Below are 18,386 nucleotides of genomic sequence, written 5' to 3' on the forward strand. Positions count from 1 at the left end.
ACAGCTGTAAATCTGCACATCACGCCGGCGCCGATCGGGAACTAGAAAGCCTTTCTGTGTCAGTGAAGAGCAGCTGCACGGATGAGATCCACCTGAAACCAGGAAGCTCAGCATCAAAGTGCAGCACATTTACAATCCGGCACAGCTCTCACCTGCATGCATCAGTGTAATCGACTCCCACTCACCATCTGCCTTTTACTCCCTCTTTATTCGCTCTCACTCACCGTCCTTTGTTCTCGCTGCCCGTCACTCCTCTCTGATCTCGCTGGCTTCTTCCCGCCATCTTTTGTGGCAGTTTCTCTTGGATTTCTTCTCTATCTGCTTCCATTGGAAACTCTTCTCATCTTCACTTTTCTCATTCTTATCTTCATCCTTTATTTCCTCTGTGTCTTACGTCAAAGAGAATCTGAGTTTTTCAACTTCTGAGTGAGTAACCAGATGTGAGGGAATACATCTTCACAGGTTCAACAGGCTCCTTTAAGGTTTTCATGGATCTCCAGTTTTCTGATGTTGGAGAAATGTACCAAATTATGTTATTATTTTTATTTTATTCTTATTTAATTGATTAATTAATTATTTTTTCTTTTTTTATTTGCGGGGGGGGGGGTGGCACTGAGTTCAACGGAAAACTCTCAGTTTAAAAATATTTGAAATCATTTTGTGTGAATGAGCTGGATTCAGACCAAAGGTAAAGAAACTGTCTTAACCTGACCTTGGTATCTTTTCTTTACAGGACACAGTGTGTGGTATGAAGCAGCATTTAGCAGAGCAGGCTTGGCAGATTAAGACTGTTATATTCTCATATTCTGATACAATTATGTTTTAATTTAAGAATATAAAAATCATTTTGTTTTTGTTAACTGAAAACCAGCTTTTTACATCCTTGGATAAAGAAGGTTCATTTTTGCTGCCAACTAAACAACAGAAGCAAAAAACAGGAAAAACAAGTAACACAAGCATTTTTTTAATCTTTTTTTTTTTTTAAGTGAGAAGCCGAGCGTACAACAGGATTGGAATCATTTGCGAGATTAGTCCCATAAATTCATGCAAATAAAGTTGTAAATTGAAAAATTCTTTAAGTTATGAGAAAAATGGACGCAGTCTCCCTGACGCCACCCGTCTGTTTCTGAAAACAGGTTCCTGAAGAAAAATGGCTGGTGCAGCCATATTGGAAGTGGGACAGACTTCAAGTCTCCACACTAACAGCAATAGGGCACCCTTCAGTCACATGACCTGAGCTGTGCCTCTGATTGGGCCAGCTTGTGATCAAAATATCCTCTAAACTGCAGATTAGGAGAAGAGCCCCCCCGGCACAGTGTGTGGGGAGACGTCTTTGAACCAGGCTGTAAAAAGGTTTGGATTTATCTTTCTCAGAATTTTCTCTCAGTACGATAAAAGTTTTTCACAAAGGGCGTACTCAGACCTGGACTGTTTGGTCCACTTTAAACGGACCAGGGTTCGCTTCCCACGCTGGCTCAGACTTTCCATGCAGGTGTGAATAGACACAAACGAACCCTGGTGCGGACCAAACAACCGGACCCAGACCCACTTTTTGAGGAGGTCTCGGTCCGCTTCCAAACGAACTCTGGTGCGGTTCGTGGTTCTCCGGTGCAGGTCTGAATACAAACCAAGGTCCATGTGAACTAACTACAGGATACATGCTCCTTTTGGGCCTATAGAGCCACCGTAACCTAACCGTCTTTGGTTCATACCTGATCCTCCGTCTTCTGTTTAGCCACGCTGTAGCTAGCATGTTGTGGGTCAGGACACGCAGAGCATAGCGCCTCCTTGCTGCGATCATTGGTCTTCCTGTTCCTAAATTGTAAACGGTGTTGTTAAGCTGCTTTGAAGGAGCTGCTCTTGAAACTGAAAATGATTTAGCAGCTCTAATAAGAGCACAAACACACATGTTTACCTCCATTTCCAGGTCTGTATTCTGTGTGCCGCCCTTTGTCAGTGCTGTCCAATGAGAGCACTGATCCTCACACACCTGGATGTGTTTACAGAATATAGTCCACTTGCTAAAAGTACAATCTGAATACGAACCACACCAAACCAAAAAAATAAAGTCCGCTTTTGGTCCGGACCAAACAAGTGGACCAAAAGCGGACTTTTCTGCTCTGAATACAGCCTAAGAGTCTGAGGCCTTCAGAGAGCTCCTCAGGTGAAAAACTGTAGGGAGTAGGGAGGAGGACTTTGAAAAGCCTAATGTTGCTGTTACTATGCGATACGTAGCTTCAGACACAAAGAAAACAACAAAGTGGAACTTTGGTGATTTATTTAACAGCCTGACGACCACCGCATCCTACAACACTGCCTCTGTTTTTGTATTTTATGCAAGTGCTGCACTAACAATTTTCGTATGTAAAGGAAGGAGAAATGGGCCTTTGAGCTAGAGGACTTTTTAGGCTAAGTTAGGAGAGGACTGTGAGAAGCTTTGTGAACACAGGCCATCGTCTGCTTCCAGAGGAACCAAGCGCACAAGTTTCAGTTGTTCTGTGTTTGCTTTCATGCACTGACTCTGCCTACATTTCACTTGACTCTCCTCCACAGATGCATTCCCTGCGTCTCCTCAGCCAGAACGAGCCCTACAAGATCTTCCTCAGTATGAGCGACAACACACGGCCCACACAGCCCCTCCTGCAGCGCTGCATTCGAACCAACATCAACTTCAGCAAGCAGGGCAGGGACTGTCCCAACAACCGCGCCCTCCGCCCACAGTATAGAGGTACGCAGGTATTAGCTCACACACAGACCGATCCAGCACGTCTGGTGCACATGACTTCCTGTTCCCACAGTTTTCTCACGCTCCTACCAGGACTGTTGTACAGAAACCTCACAGGACTGTGGATCACCACCTGTTCATGGTCAGGTCAGATCCTGAGACAGATTGAAAAGGAGCTGGATGCCTTTGTGGAAACAGTTCACAGACATGTCCATCAGAAACAGGAATAAAAAGGTTTTCAAACATCTAAATGTGACATCAAACTGCTGTAACCCGAGCCAACATCTCTAATGTGGAGCCGATAGGCTTCAGAGTATCTGCAGGGATGTGAAACTGTGAAAAGAGAGGGTTCATTTACTCAGAGAGGGAGAAAAACCTACAACTAAAGGTTCCATATCCTGCTCCTTTCCTGCAGTTTGATCTGGATCATTGATGTCTTCATGAAATGGTAGTAACATGTTTTGGTCCAAAAAGCCAATAAATCAAGCACAGCAGCATTGTTTCCAGGCTCTCATAGCCCCTCTGTTCAGAACGCTCTGATTTAGTGGGCGTGGCCTTCATATGTAAATGAACCACCGCTGATACCGCCCCGCTCTTCCACGTCACTGAGAGCGGCGCCACGAGCTCCGAGTGCACAATGTTTAGAAAACAGAGAAGCTCGTTTACCGTAACATTACAGGCTAAAACAACAGGCTAACAGCAGCTAAAGTTAGCATCCTGAAGCTAAGACAGAGACAGGGGGGACACTGAGGAAAAGCTCTTCCATCTGCTCCACAGCACACAGCATTTAAAATACTCACATTTCCAGGGTCCCAGGTTTGTTGGAGGATGGTTGGTAATGCGCCTGGATTCAGGACCAGTCTATTGGCTAGCCCTCTGTTGGACTGTCCAAAGTTGGAAAAGCAGTCGGCCGTGAAGTGACTAGCACACACATGCTCAGTTTTACTGAGTGTAGCTGGAACATTTCCTTGATAAATGAACTCTATACAAATAAATAGACAAAATAAATGTATGTCACTCAGGATTTACCCGTGATTTCCCAAATTTCTCTGTTTTAGTCTTTATTTTTAACGTGATCTAAAAAGATGGAGTACATTATTGTAAGGAGGATGAGGTGGAGACACTGGGAGAGTAAGAAAATGAATCACCAAAGGTTCTGCTTGGCGATGACAAACCAGGAGTGCAGGTGGATCAAAAGTATTCTGAATGGATAAGCCAGCTGTGTAACTGTCTCTTCATTTTGTACTCCTATTAAAGACAAAGGAACAGATTACATCTGTCCCGGGAGCTGGCTCACAAGGTGACGCGCTTCGTGTCCTCCGATGCGCCCCGCTGTCTATTCTCCTGCTGCAGGGACAGCGGCTCTGACCGTCTCCGCTACCAGCATTCTCTCCGTGGTGCTGGAGATCACTCAGACCAATCAGACGCTGCGCCTCGGCCGCAGGGCATTTAAAGGCGAGGAGAGGCGCTCATTTGATTGGTGAAAACAGCGCTCGGCTGTGTTAAACCCACTCACGGCTTTTCTCCTCCCTCTCTGCCATTTGCGCGGAGGGAGGCGTGGACGCGCTCCTCTGCGCTCCTCTGCGCTCCTCTGCGCTCCTCTGCGCTCCTCTGCGCTCCTCTGCGCTCCTCTGCGCCTTGACTGCGCCTCTCTTGGCACTGCAGGAAACTTGCAAAGTGCGCTTGTCACACCCTGTCCACTTGGCGAAGGCCGGCGCAGGGCAGGTGCACGTGCATCTGCACCTGCGCCTGGTCTACGAAATTAGAGCCCTTAGTCTGTCTTCTTCTGAAATGGGAGGCTTGAGCATGGAACTATGTGGCTGTTTACAGCCAAAAACAGATACACTCTTTCCAGATGCGGGGAGAGGAGTGGGCAGGGAGGGGGTTCAGGGGTATTTGCTCCGGTGGACCAATCAGGTCAGACTAGCTCCTGATTGGTCAAAAAAGGGACTCGCTGACGTCAGCAAACCCCGGAAATTCCAAACAGCTCGTTTTAGGTCAGGATTTTACATTCACAAGCTCTACTAAGAACAGGTTTGGTCATTAAATATCACATTTTGTGGGCTGGGAGGAAAGACAAAGACCCACAAATTTCACTTAAAGACTTAATAAAGTGATTTTTGCATAATATGGGACCTTTAGAGGTGATAATTAGCAACAAGATGAAGTAATGTGATGACAAATTATCACAGCGTGGTGTGCACTGTGCCACTTCTCAAATCTTTGATTTAACGAGCTCAAAGCGCAGCAGCAGCTTCTCTCTGTGATGGATAAAGCCGTGTTTAGACTCCCAGCAGCAGCGCAGAGCCGTATCAGCGTTTAACCCTTCAGAGCCTGGATCTGAAATAGAAAGAAGGAGGAGGGAAGGATCCAGCTGATCATGGAGCGAGGAGGAAAGGTTGACTGAGCCTGGCACCATGTCAGCAGAGGCTTCAGAATCTGAAAATAGAAAATGAAACAGAGAGAGATCTCCAGGGAGCAGGAGAAGGGTGAGACATGCATGAAAGAAAAGAAATAGATATATCGGTGTGTGTGTGTGTGTGTGTGTGTGTGTGTGTGTGTGTGTGTGTGTGTGTGTGTGTGTGTGTGTGTGTGTTGGGAGGGCGCTGTCTGTTTGTGCAGTAGGTGAGCTGGTAGGAGAAAGCACAAAACAAACTTGAAAGAGTTATGCAGAGGGAGTGGGAGTCCTCGCTGCTCTCCAAATATCTCCTGTTATTGATCGGGCCGAGCCCAGCGAGCTTTGTTTCTCTCTGATAAAAGTTTGTCAGGATACCGAGTTCCCAACAGGACTTTAGTGTTAAAGGCTGGAAGGGCAGAGCTGAGAGGGAACTCAGAAAGAAGACACTGTGCACTGTAAAACATGATGAGCTGACCTTACTTTAGAGGGAAAGATGGAAACGTGTTGCCTAAGAAAAATCAAGTTACGCTAACTTAAATATAAGTAAATACAACTTCATTATTTAGAGTATGCAAAACTTCCCTTACCTTTTTTAAGTTAATGCATTTTCAGTTATGCTTTGTAACAACTAGATTTTCTTGTTTTGTTGCATTAATTGAACTCTTTGTTGTGTAAGAGATTTTTAACCTTGAGTGAGAAGCACAGGCAGCCGGTCTGTGTCATGTGGTGCACAGAGATGGTCTGTGCCATGTGGTGCACAGAGAGACAGCCTGTGCCACGTGGAGCACAGAGAGACAGTCTGTGCCATGTGGAGCACAGAGAGACAGCCTGTGCCATGTGGAGCACAGAGAGACAGTCTGTGCCATGTGGAGCACAGAGAGACAGCCTGTGCCATGTGGAGCACAGAGAGCAGGTCTGTGCCATTGTTGTGTCTTTTCTCAATGGGTTGAGGCATTTTTTGTATTTTCAGGCTCATTTGAGAATCAAAAATCAAAAGTAACACGCCGTCCAGGTTGCATCCAAAAAGCACTTTATTCAACAACAGGTGAACAAAGGAGGTGAGTGTGATTCTTGCAAAGTTCCGACTGACTCTACAATGGCAAAAACACCACATTTTATACAGTTTCAACGTGTGTGTCTACACCCTCTTTTAATCGTATCAATGTTTTTTTTCTTTGGTTTTAATTGTGTCCAGTCAAACTATAGGCATATAGAGACCCTCCCTTCAACTTTCTTTACATACTTGCAATCCTAATGGTGTCCTGCGTTCATCGCTTTTGTCTTTAATTTTTCTTTTACTTAAGCCTAATTCTAATGGTGTGTTGTACTTGTCATTGTCCACATGTCAAGCTCCAATTTTAATGGTGACCAGACGTACCAAACTCTGTGGTAAAATATTTAGGCTCGTACTGGCCTTTGTTTATTAAATCAGGCTTGTGCAAACCTCAGTTTATCACCTTTTCCATTACATTTACCTGTCTGGCTCATGCAGACTTCAGTTCATAGCATTCTTTCATTCCATTATGTATCACAGTCCTCCGTTTATAACCCTCTTTGATTTCATTTAGGTGTTTTACCATGCATGAAACATCATAGAGCAGTGAGCAGCACAGAATGAGAAGCATCTAACATACACAGTGTAAATAGTATCCAACATTTGAGATCTTAGAGTACATCTAGGTCACAGAACATACAGTTTCTTCCAAACTTAACTGATTTTCCCATGAGTCTGGCCAATCCAACAGGGTTTAACCAGGAGGCTCGACGAGCAACATTAGGTGGAATTCATAAAACGATCCCACACATGTGGAGCACAGAGAGACAGTCTGTGCCATGTGGAGCACAGAGGGACGGTCTGTGGCATGTGGTGCACAGAGAGACAGTCTGTGCCATGTGGAGCACAGAGAGACAGTCTGTGCTATGTGGAGCACAGAGAGACGGTCTGTGCCATGTGGAGCACAGAGAGATGGTCTGTGCCATGTGGTGCACAGAGAGACGGTCTGTGCCATGTGGAGCGCAGAGAGACGGTCTGTGGCATGTGGAGCACAGAGAGACGGTCTGTGCCATGTGGTGCACAGAGAGACGGTCTGTGGCATGTGGAGTACAGAGAGACGGTCTGTGCCATGTGGAGCATAGACAGCTCATGCCTCCTGCACATCATCCCAATGTCAGCGGGGCAGCAAATGCAAAGGAGCCGATTTTGTTTTTGTTTATTTTCTTTAAGTTGTTTACAGAGAATATTTAAATTAGGCTCGGCACATCGTAGCTCATTGCTGCCATTGATGTTTATGGACATCAATTTGAATACAACTGTTTATTGTGTCTATAGAAGTAAACTAGAAAAGCACACAGAGACCTCCACCAAGCATATTGTGATTGTCACCAACTCTTTACTCCGACTTTAATGTTATACTCCCTTTCAGCAGACTGTCTGCTACAATTTGGTGTTAGCAGCAGGTTGGTTGGATAATTTGTTACCTGGCAGTGTTGAAAATTATGATGAACCAGTTCATATTTCATATTCCAGAATATTGCCAAGATCTGGATCGTACTTTTACATCTGTCAGAAATGATGGTGACCTTGTCTTGTATTGTTTAGCAAAGCAGTCCGACCATTTATGGTGGAGTTATATAAACATATGGTGAAAACAGCCCTATCTCACAATGATAACGAATCATTAAAAAAGTCCTGGATCCAGACGGTGACCTGGATCACCTCCACAATGTAATCACTTCTTCCTTATCCAAGTCTGAACATTTCCTGAAATTTTCATCAAGATCCGTTTGTTAGTTTTTAAATTATGTTGTTTACAGACCAACAAACAGACAAACTCTTCCAAAAACATGACCTCCTTGGCGGTGCGCTCTTTGGATGAGAGCTCAGCATAGATATGAGGAGAAGATGTGAGATGACAGAGGCACAGAGAGACGCGGCAAGTCAAAAAAGTGAGGATGAGGATGTGTGGCCGTAGTTCAGAGAGAAAGAGCGGCGCCATCGTGAGAAAAGACGACGTAGAGCATGGAGAGGATCAAAGGATAAAGCACCCGAGATGAACACAGTCAAAAATTATGTTTTGTCTGTTTTTGGATTAAAAACAGGAAGAGAGACATAAAAGAAGAGAGTCCACTCTTCTGAGGGGGTTTTGGTGTTTACAGAGTCAGAGAAAACAAGATTATTGGGGTCTTTACAGATTGTTCAAGATGTGCTGAAAATGGCGGCAAGCCATTGAGTTAATTTTCCGTTGGATTTATGTAAGGTGACATTCAGAAGTGAATCAAATTACTCAGCACATGTGACTTAAACCAATGAAGTTAGTCCAACATTAAAAAGTTATTTGAAAAACTATTTGTGTGTTTGAAACAATTTTATTCATTTAGACCAACAGCTTGTTTTTTTTTCAGTGTGGGAACAAAGGTCAGACGCACAATTCAAACAGAAACTGAACTGATTTGTTTTCACCTACATGAAAATATTACATCAAGGTTGCAGAATTTCAAATTGATGTGACACAAAAAAATACAATGAAAACACGAACTGAAGGAAGGATTGTGTTTAGTCAAAAATAAATCACCTCAACTGATTTTACAGTGTTGTTTTTATAGTTTATGGGGACTCCCCACAAATGTTCCTGAGGTGAATGAAGGAACATGTGGATCAGGGCCAATCTGTGGATGTGTGAAACCATCAAATAAAAACCTTGTGTGAATAACTTTCTATGGTGACCCCACTCAGAAAAACTCATTTTCTCAACTTTCCAGCTTCTACTTTCATTACTTGTTTAACCCCAGAACATGATCGCTGGATGATTCTCACCCAAACAAATGTATTTACATGGTTTTCATTATGCTGCATTGGTCCCTGCGTAGCTCCAGGCAGCTCACTGATGTGGTCTAAGATCCGTCCCTGATTTTTTTAAGCAGGGATTTGTTCAGGTGATTTTTACCTGACATCAGTGATTAAGGGGTAAATATTTTTTAGCATTTTTTATTATGGAAAAAAAAAAATAAATATATTTTTTATAACCCTCACTGTCCAAGGCTCACATGTCCAAGGGTTGGGTAGACCAAAGAAAAAGTTTCCAGCTCAATTAGTTTTTTTATCTTTATTATTTTATTTTAATTGATGACTCCCTGATTTTTAACAAATTTCAGAGGCCTACTTTTGGGTCTGTTTATGATACTTTTTTTTGTTCATTTGGTGAGACTTGAGTACTTGACTTTTCCATGTATGTTGTCTTCAGTTTATTTGGATGTAAAGTATTTTATAGCTGGTGAAATATACCCAGCGTTAGTGATGGTGTTATTATTTGTAGCAATAGTGTTTGAGGGTTACATGAGTGTTCATAGCATTTAAATGAAAAATAAGGTGGATTCATTCAATATTTTGATTAAAGTCGGTGTTGTGTTTCACTGTGTGGATACACATGGTTTCAGCTGTGATGCCTTTCAGTCAGACCAGGTCACGGTTTTTAATCAGGGCTTCAGAGAGTGATGCAAGCAACTGATGGTTAGGATGAATATTAGAAATCGCCTTCAGTACTGCTCATGCAGGAAGGATCCCTCTTAGCGGCTTGCTCATAAGTGTACAAGGACTCACGCAGCATTGCTCTTCTTTATTATGCACAAAGGCAACATTACGCAGACGTTATGGTATACAGCTACACATTGAGCCTGAGGTTAACTCAGTCTGTGAATGCGTCAAACACAGACACAAACTCATCCGCAGCCATGTTTGCAGCTCAGCTGCTGAACTCTGCTCACTGAAACACTTCTTCTTTCTCCAAAGATCAGGGGAGTTGATGAAACTGCAGGCCAGAGAGCTGAAATAACACTGAAATAAGTCCTGAAGGTGATGTCAGGCCAAAGTTTGGAGGAACCCATGAAGGAGGAGAGTCAGGAGTCTGAGTGGTCAGAGTCCTGATGGAGGAGCAGAGAAAGGGACCAGGATGAGAGGATAAGAGGGAAAAGTGTATCTCTCATTACCTCGTCTTCTTTTCAATCAACCACTTGAACTTTGTTCTCTTTCAGCTTCCTCTTCTTCAGCTCTCACTTCAGTACTTTCCAAGCTGCAGTTCCTTTCTTCCTTTTGTTCGTTCTTTGCCTTTGTTTGCCTGTGGTTAGCAGCAGAGTCTGTGGCATCATTACTTCAGTGTTTTTATGGGATTCCAGACTAGAAGCCCTGCAAAACCATGAAGATACAATACCAAACAGACTCCATGTGTCATTTAGTTCCTCTACATGTCACTGAACATCTCTGACACATCACTGAGCGGACGCTGAAACCATCATCAGAGATGATTCAGTTCAACAGGTTGTTGTTCAGATTCACAGAGGAGCTCGCCCTCCTTGATGTGTGCAAAGAACGACATGCAGTGTGACACTGCGTGGTCAAACATGCTCATTACTGTACAAAGGATGATTGATGAGCAAATATTTCAGAGGAAATCAATCAAAGCAGTCATCTCTCCCCTCCTCACTGGCATCAGCTGTCTTCAGGTTGATGAAGCTAGTTTGGCTAAATTTGCTTCAGGATCTCCCTTGAACAAGAATCCACAGAAAAATCCGGTTGAAACACATTTTATCAGCTTCATCTGTGTCTCTCTGATGAGATACTGACCTGTTAGGGACAAAGCTGTGACAGTTTTATTCCTTCCCTCCTCTTCTTCCTCACCCAATAACTGAGTGATGGATGTCGTCCAATCAGCTGCCAGTGACTCTGCTGATGGACAGCTCCTTTTTTTTCTTTTTACTCAGTGTAGAAAAGTCAAAGACTTCCCACAAACAATCCTTTATCCGTGCAGTCCAAATGCAACATTTATGAACTATAAAAACTTTCTAAGGCTGGATGCCACCTAATGCACATTGATAAGAAATAATAATACATTTTATTTATAAATATCTTTCCATCAGACAGTTTCAAAGTGCTACTGCTTAATAAAAAGCAGAAAATGAAAAGTGAAAAGGATAAAAGTGGGGGGCAATAAAAATAATTAAAAAACAATTTGATGCAGCAGACAGTTTTAACAAAGCACCACGGTGGCTAAGAGCTTTGCTAAAAAAAAAAATGTTTTAAAGGCAGATTCAGTTTTACAATTCAATTTCAATTCAGAGTGGTAAGACCATTTCGTCATCTTGTGCTCGTTAGGGAGACTAACTGTCCACTATGTGACCCTGTGATCGACTGGCGACCAGTACCGCCTCTCGCCCAGTGACAGCTAGGATAGGCTCCTGCACCCGCCCCACAACCACGAAAGGGATTGTGTCAGAGCAAAACAACTGGAACACCCACCAGAGGTCAGAATTTCCTACTGGGAACTTGGAGGATCCTCACCACCCCCGAGCTGACAATCCAAGATGGCTGCCCCCCATTCTAAACAGTTATCAAGCTCCTGTCATAATCAGTTCATAAGCACTTCTGACAAATGTTTGTAACACTAAATCAGCCGTACACATGGTATTGTTCAACTTATATTTGTAGAAATGCTGCGACAGTGTTATTTACATGTGGTATTTGTGAACTAAATGCAGGGCGTGCTAACAACAGCTAACACAACAGCCCTGGTTAGTCAACACGTTTTTTCCAAGTTAATGCTGATTTGGAGAAGACGTCACTCCCAGTTCCTTCTTCCGCATTCAGAGGTTAGTGGAACCCATCACCACAGGAGAGTCCACGGACGTGTAGAGGGTGTCTGTGAATCTGTGATCGATTAGTCTCCCTACAGGCACAAGATGACGTAATGGTCGTGCCACTCTGAATTGAAATTGAATTTTAAAACTGAATCTGCCTTTTGTGAAATGAAATGAATTCGGTGTTTCTGAATTTAAAGTATAAAGAGTTGAATTTTCATGGGTAAAAAGCAACTTCAAATTTGGTTAAAAAAAAATTCAGTCCAAAAAATGAATTCAATTGCAAAACATTAAATCCCATGTTGCTTTTCAAATTCAATATTTAAATTCAAATTCAGTTTCTGGTGGCACAAATTTAACCTCCTAGACAAGGTGGTTTAGAGGTAATTAGGGTCATTTGACGGTCGCTCAGCTCATGTGACTGACTGGCGCCCTGTAGCTGTTAGAAAGGAAGCTCAAAGCCTGTGTTATATCCAATGTGGCTGCGTCTGTGGATTGGCTTCATTTCACTGTACAGGAACAGACAGGTGGTGTCGTGGAGACTACGCCCGTGCTTTGCACAGTGTAGGGTCTCCCTAAACACGGGCTGGATCACTTCGAACTAATCGAGGCTAGCCAAAATGTTTGTTTTATTTTAAACTATATCATATATGTTATAGACACTACCACAACACCCTCAATGTTCCCCCTATGATTATATAAGGGAGTGCCCCACCACCCAATGGCAGCGACCCCTCCCTCCATGGAAGACAAATTCATCTTATTTTCCACGTATTTTATTTTTTCCTATTAGAGCCACTGCACTTAGCAGGTGCTGTTCCCTGTTTTGTTCCAGCAGAGCGTGGCACTGGGCCTTCTTCATGTTGACCTCATGATGCACACTGTGTTCACCTGGCTGTGGTTATATACATGTTTGAGTGAGACCTTCACCGCTTTGTAGCCTTATAAACTGTCATGCTCAAACAGCGTTACATTGATACTGCTCATCAAACCACAATCCAACCCACTATGTACAAATGGTGTGATTTATCTGATAGGTCTATATTGTTTGTGTGTGTTTGTGTTGATCTTTTTTTTCTTTTTGATGACAGGCTGGAATAAAAACAAGCCAAAATGAAACAGGAGTAACAAAGCTATTTTTAAAATGTAAGGAGTAAAAAAACAGATACTTTTTGTAGAAGTAAAAAGTCTGCTAAAAAATAACTACTCCAGTAAAGTAAACATACCTAAAATTTCTACTTAAGTCAGGTAACAAATTATTTTCACTTCATTACCTGACACCTCTGCACAGCTGTCCCTCCCAGCTGCAGCCAGAGCAGACCACTGCATGCATGTAAACACACATGTGCTTTTCTCTCTGTTTGCTGGTACCAAGCCTGGATACAGGAGAAGGGTTGTTCTTCCTCTCTCCTACAGCATCCGTGATGAATACATGCAAAGAAACTATTAAGCTCCGTTTCCACCCGGAAAACAGCAGCCCGGTTCAGATCAGTACAGTTCGGTACAGGTTGGCTCAGTTCAGACTGGTCCTGTTTGTTTTTCCACAGCCAACCGTGCCCCCTTGTGGTAGGCAGTGTGTAAGCTGGATGGCGATAGCTGCATTAGTTCTGTAACAGCGTGACCCCACAGCAGAGCGACACAGTTTACCCCAAATCCAACAAAGAAGAGAAACGTGACACGGTAAACAAAGATCAACAATGAAGACATCCAGCAACTGGTCCTCTTTGTGTTTTCTGAACTGCTTGGTGGAAACAGGGTTTTATGCAGGGGGATGACATCATTTAGTGACCTTTAGCCGCTTGAAGAACAGCCAACCACTCTTTCCTTACAGAAGTTTCTTTCCACAGATTTTAAATGGGTTAAGTAAAAGTTCTGGTTTGAAAAAGGAAATAAACTGACAGAGTAAATGTAGCTAGTTCTGTTATTAAGAACATGTCTGAAAAGATTTGAGACAAGTTATGCAACAAGTACAACCCAACCTTCAGATTGTTTTCCCTCCCATTGGTGGGTATGATGATGAAAACCATTAAACTGCAGCTAAAGAGAAAGAAAAGCAGAGTTTGTTCTGCCATGCTTTCCTCTGTGAACAGTCAAAGCTCAGAACCTGCTCTGATTCAGTAAACAGTGAAAGTGGGACACAAAAAGCCCTTCTCTCCTCTACCTTTGTCGCTTATTAGCAGTGATTCTCATGCACACGCTGTGTTTCTGCACAACTTGTGATACCTGAGGCAAACCTTTGTTCTGTTTCACTCCACACTTCTTCTTATCCTTTCTGTACTAATTATCTCCTCTCCTTCTCCTCCTTTTCATCCTCCATCCTTCTGCTCTTCTTCTCCACAGTGAATCAGTGGCTCCTGAAGTAGAAGATGAAAAGATATAGGCGCTGCAGGAGGAGAGGCCGTTTTCATTCATGTCCGTTTCCCAGTGCCAAACCGAGCTCAGCTGAACACTTGAACTGAACGGACAGTTTCACTAAAGTGCACTCAGCCGGACTCTCCTGACCAGACTCCAAACAGTCTGCTGTGCTCATCCTCCTACACATCTACGGTTTGAACTCATGTGGGCCAGCATGGACAAGACTTTGGGTCTGGAGTGTGAATTAGACGTTAAGGACTCCAGTGTCTGCACTGTTCTGTGTTTTTATCTGTTGTGTTTACTCAAAAAAGTCTGGACATGGAAAGACTGCTTTTCCAGGACCGGGTGTTGTATTAAGACTACAGAGGGCATTTCTTCACACTGACTGAGAGACTTCTGTCATTTCCATGGATAGCCTGAACCCCTGGCAACACTCAGCTGTAGCAAGGCTGTGGCAAGATAAGGGACACAAAAACCTGCAGGTTCTCATATCAAATAATAAGTAAAGAAGGTAATTTTCAAACAGAATATGAAAGGAGTGGGTTTCAGGTTACACTGCTGCAGGAGGAGGAAGAGACTGAAACTCTGCAGACCTGAACAGATGGAGTCACTGGAGGCTGTATGAGAATAGGTCAATCATTTTGCATGATTTACAATAATTTGCTTATCTTCTAGAAGTTTTATTAAACATTGTGACAGACTGAGCAGATACCTGCTCTAACATAGCAGAATAAAAGGCAGACCCCTCATCTCCACGAAGCACCAACTGAAATGTTCAACCATGACTGTTTGGGCTGAATTTCCCAGAGAAAACAAACATGTTGACCTTCAGCCTAACCCCTGTCTTTGCTCATCAAACTCACAAACAGTAACCAGGCACAGCAGCTGCAGACTTCAGAAAAGTTCAATTCAGACAGTGACGTACATGTAAAATAAAAAAATCCTCCAAACTGTCCGTCGTTCCAACGCTAAAACAACACAGCCACATGTTGTCTGACTAGCTGCCCTGGTTGTGGCAAGCAACTTGCCTCTGTAGCAACTTGACAAACGAGTGGAATATGTTGTGAAAATGTTGCAGCCACAGTGTGTAAGTGACCATGATGTGTCACTGTGTGCTAGTGGTGACCATGTGCTAGTGGCGATGCTTAAGGCCCTGTTTACACAACGTTTTATCCAGAAACGTGAAAAACACACAAAAAAAAATCTGCATTTTCATTGTAACCCTGAGGGACTGAAAACACTGTAAGCATGTCAGGCCTGTAGGTGGCGCTGTGACTGGGTTGTACAGAAGCAGCTTTTGGTAGATCTCCTCTGAAGTAGAGTTGGGTCGATCCTCTGGTGTGTTGGTGAATGCTAAGAGCAGAAGTGGAGCAACAGATGCTCATTTTGTTAAAGACAGTCACAGATTCAGCAGATTGAGCAGCACAAGCACAACACGGTAGATCACCACCATCCTAACAACCGGACTGTTGGACTGTTAGAAGCTTGAAGCGGAGCATGACGTCGGTGTCTCTACTGAAGACGCTAGCTTACTGTTTTTAATGGCAACGGTGTGGGCAGTGTTTCAGGAAAATCCCACTCTGGAGGCCGTTTTCAAAAGTTTGTGTTTTAGGTCGGCTGAAATGCTGTTTCCGTCAAAATAAGAAACACAACAAAACTTTGATGTTTTGTCCTAAAACCATTGTCATGTAAAAGGCCCCCAAGTGGTGAGGATGAGAAAGTGGGGGCGAAGCATTATGATGAGTTAGTCCAGATGATGGGTAACTGCCTATGATGGTGAAGGGGGGACAGTGCACATGCAGTGACCATACTCAGAGGTAGAGGAAGGTAGAGTCTGCAGAAAAAAATAAATAAATAAATAAATAAAAGTAAACTTTTTGAGGAGTAATCCTGCTCAATCGTCTCCTCTGGGTCTCTGTACATGTGAGTCAGTGTCTGTGTCTGCCTCAACCCCCTCCTCTGCCTGTTTGTTGATGTTTTGGTTGTTTTAGGATGTTTCTGGGTGGAGAGTAAGTGTGGTTACATCAGCCAATCACAGCGTCCAGTGTGCAAGTGAATCTGTGTGTTGATTAGCCAGTGGAAGAAGCTAATCAGAGCAGCTACGCTAGCAGACGTAGCACAGAGGAAGAAAAACAACCAAAGTGAAAGAAACACCAAACAGATAAAGTTTGTTCCTGCACGAGGGTGAAGCTTGGCTCAACTTTCACTCACTTTGAGGAACTTGGAGAGCAGCACGGGATGAAGAGTGACACAAGTTAGCTTTCTGCTAACCAGGTATGTGTCAAATATCCATGATTAGCTTGAGCTAACACGCCAAGTCAGGTGCACGGCTCTCGAATTCCTCCTACGTAGAAACATGATGCTACAGGTGGTTTCTGGGCTGGTGAGTGTGTTCATTTGGTCACAGTCGGAGGCTGTGGGTGTGTGCTGCTGCTGGCACTGAGCCAAGCAGGAGGAGCCCAGTTTGAATGTTGTGTTTACTAACAAGTAATGAAACTTCCTACAGACCCTACCTTTAAATGGCAAGGATGCTTAAGTGGTGACTTTGTGTTACGATGCACTTGCTGAGACAGTGTGCCAGTGACCATACTTTGCTGCCGATCATGTCAGTGGGGATTGTGGTCCATAACAGAGGTGGTGGTACCCAGGCTAATTAAAGGTAATTAAAAGGGGAAGTCATGACATACACAACATAATAGAAGATCAGCATACAAGTTAGATAAAAATAGCTAAACCTGAGAGAGCTTACATTTGGTTCTGGTTGATAGTTAAATTACTCATGTGACATAAAACTGGTCTACAGCGCCATTTATTATCAAACAGGATGTAAAATCTTTTTTGTTTTACCCAAAACAGATTTAACCTCCACTAGAGGTCATGGTTACGCGGGTTAAATTTGGTTAAAATTGTGGGTCATAATGAGCTCATCACACATATGATTTTCATGTCCATGCTTTGGCACGGACAATTTCCTAATGAAGCAAATTTAACAAAGAAGCGTCAAAAATGGATTACTCAGTGTCTTTTGCTGCAGAAGTTGCAAATATAAGGATGTAAAACCTTCTGGCTTCTTACAGAAAAACTTGATGAGTTTTAATGTGTGAAAAGTCTGAAGACATGTCACCTGCTGACAGTTACCTGTGTGGTTTAGGCTCATGTCTAACTAAAGTAACCACATTGTGGCAGTGATGGTTGTGAGGCTTGGTCAGCAGTCACTTGAAGGGGAAAACTGTGTTGAGCAACAATTTAAAGAAAGCAAGAGAAAACTAAAGTTCATGTCCGTAAAGTATTACAATTTAAATCAAAGGTCTTATTTAAAAGAAGAAAAAAAGAGATGTAAGCCATTTTAAATTATGTTTTTGATTAAAACTACTGTTGTTTCAAAGAAATCACATTTTCATGTCTTCATTGAATTCATGAATCACATTCAGATAGTGCTCAGATGATGGAGGTTGTTATTCACTACAAAGACAGCATTTATTTATCTATTTTTTATTTATTTTGTTTACTTGGATTTAAAGAAAAAGAACTAATAATTTACAGGATTAATCTCATAAATATACAAAAATTAAGTCAAACCCATGAGAATAAACTCCTATCTTAGTCTGTAGCTATAGGCTGTAAGAGGATCTCAGAGAAGTAGTCTGAAAAACGTGAGATCTCATGTGACAGATGGTTTGGATGACCTACACCTCTCCTGGATGAAGTTATTCAATACTTCAGCTTTTATATTTTATCTGAGCTGCAATTTGCAGACGTTTCACACACAACATTAGTGTAACATTGTTGTAAGTATAATTAAAGCCATGATGACGTTCTGCTAACGTGCCAAAAGGTGGAATAATTCCTTGTGATGAAACATGTACTGACAACATGCAAAGTTTTTTTTTTTTTTTCAACATGCTCAAATCCTTTGTGGTAATCACTCATTTGGGAGCTAGAGTTTCTTTTTTCATTCTTGAAGAAACTGTAACAGTATGGTAAGTATGTTCAGCAGCTTGCAACAAACACACTTTAGTGTAAGCTGTGACTAATATCTTTTTCACTTCACTGCTGCTAGTTCCAGGCCAGTGTCTGACTTAGTACCAGTTCTGTGTGGTCCCACAAACCAATAACTGGCTCCAAGTGCTCAAAGCTGGAGCTTCACAAGCACCAACTCTTTGCTCGGCCGGAGTGAAGCACTGACTACGTGGGGGGCTGGGGGCGGGGCAGTGACCAACAATCAGCGGTAAAAAAGGTCATTCATTATTTGGAATGGAGGCAGAATTAAAGCACTTGTGC

General features: G+C 42.9%; 1 protein-coding gene across 1 annotated transcript in view; it reads left to right on the forward strand.

The window, feature by feature from the left end:
• LOC141810073 (carbonic anhydrase-related protein 10-like) overlaps positions 1-17,443 on the forward strand; it is a 186,742-nt gene extending 169,299 nt beyond the window's left edge. The window contains exons 8-9 of the mRNA XM_074697390.1: positions 2,554-2,728; positions 14,091-17,443. Of these exons, the coding sequence (XP_074553491.1) occupies positions 2,554-2,728; positions 14,091-14,113 (198 nt within the window). The 3' untranslated portion in view covers positions 14,114-17,443. The remainder of the gene's footprint in view (positions 1-2,553; positions 2,729-14,090) is intronic.
• The last annotated feature ends 943 nt before the right edge of the window (positions 17,444-18,386 follow it).

This window comes from Halichoeres trimaculatus, unplaced genomic scaffold (genome assembly GCF_033239565.1).
Source record: "Halichoeres trimaculatus isolate MK-OKI-2021-1 unplaced genomic scaffold, fHalTri1.1 fHalTri1_scaffold_20, whole genome shotgun sequence".
Classification (NCBI taxonomy): Eukaryota; Metazoa; Chordata; class Actinopteri; order Labriformes; family Labridae; genus Halichoeres; species Halichoeres trimaculatus.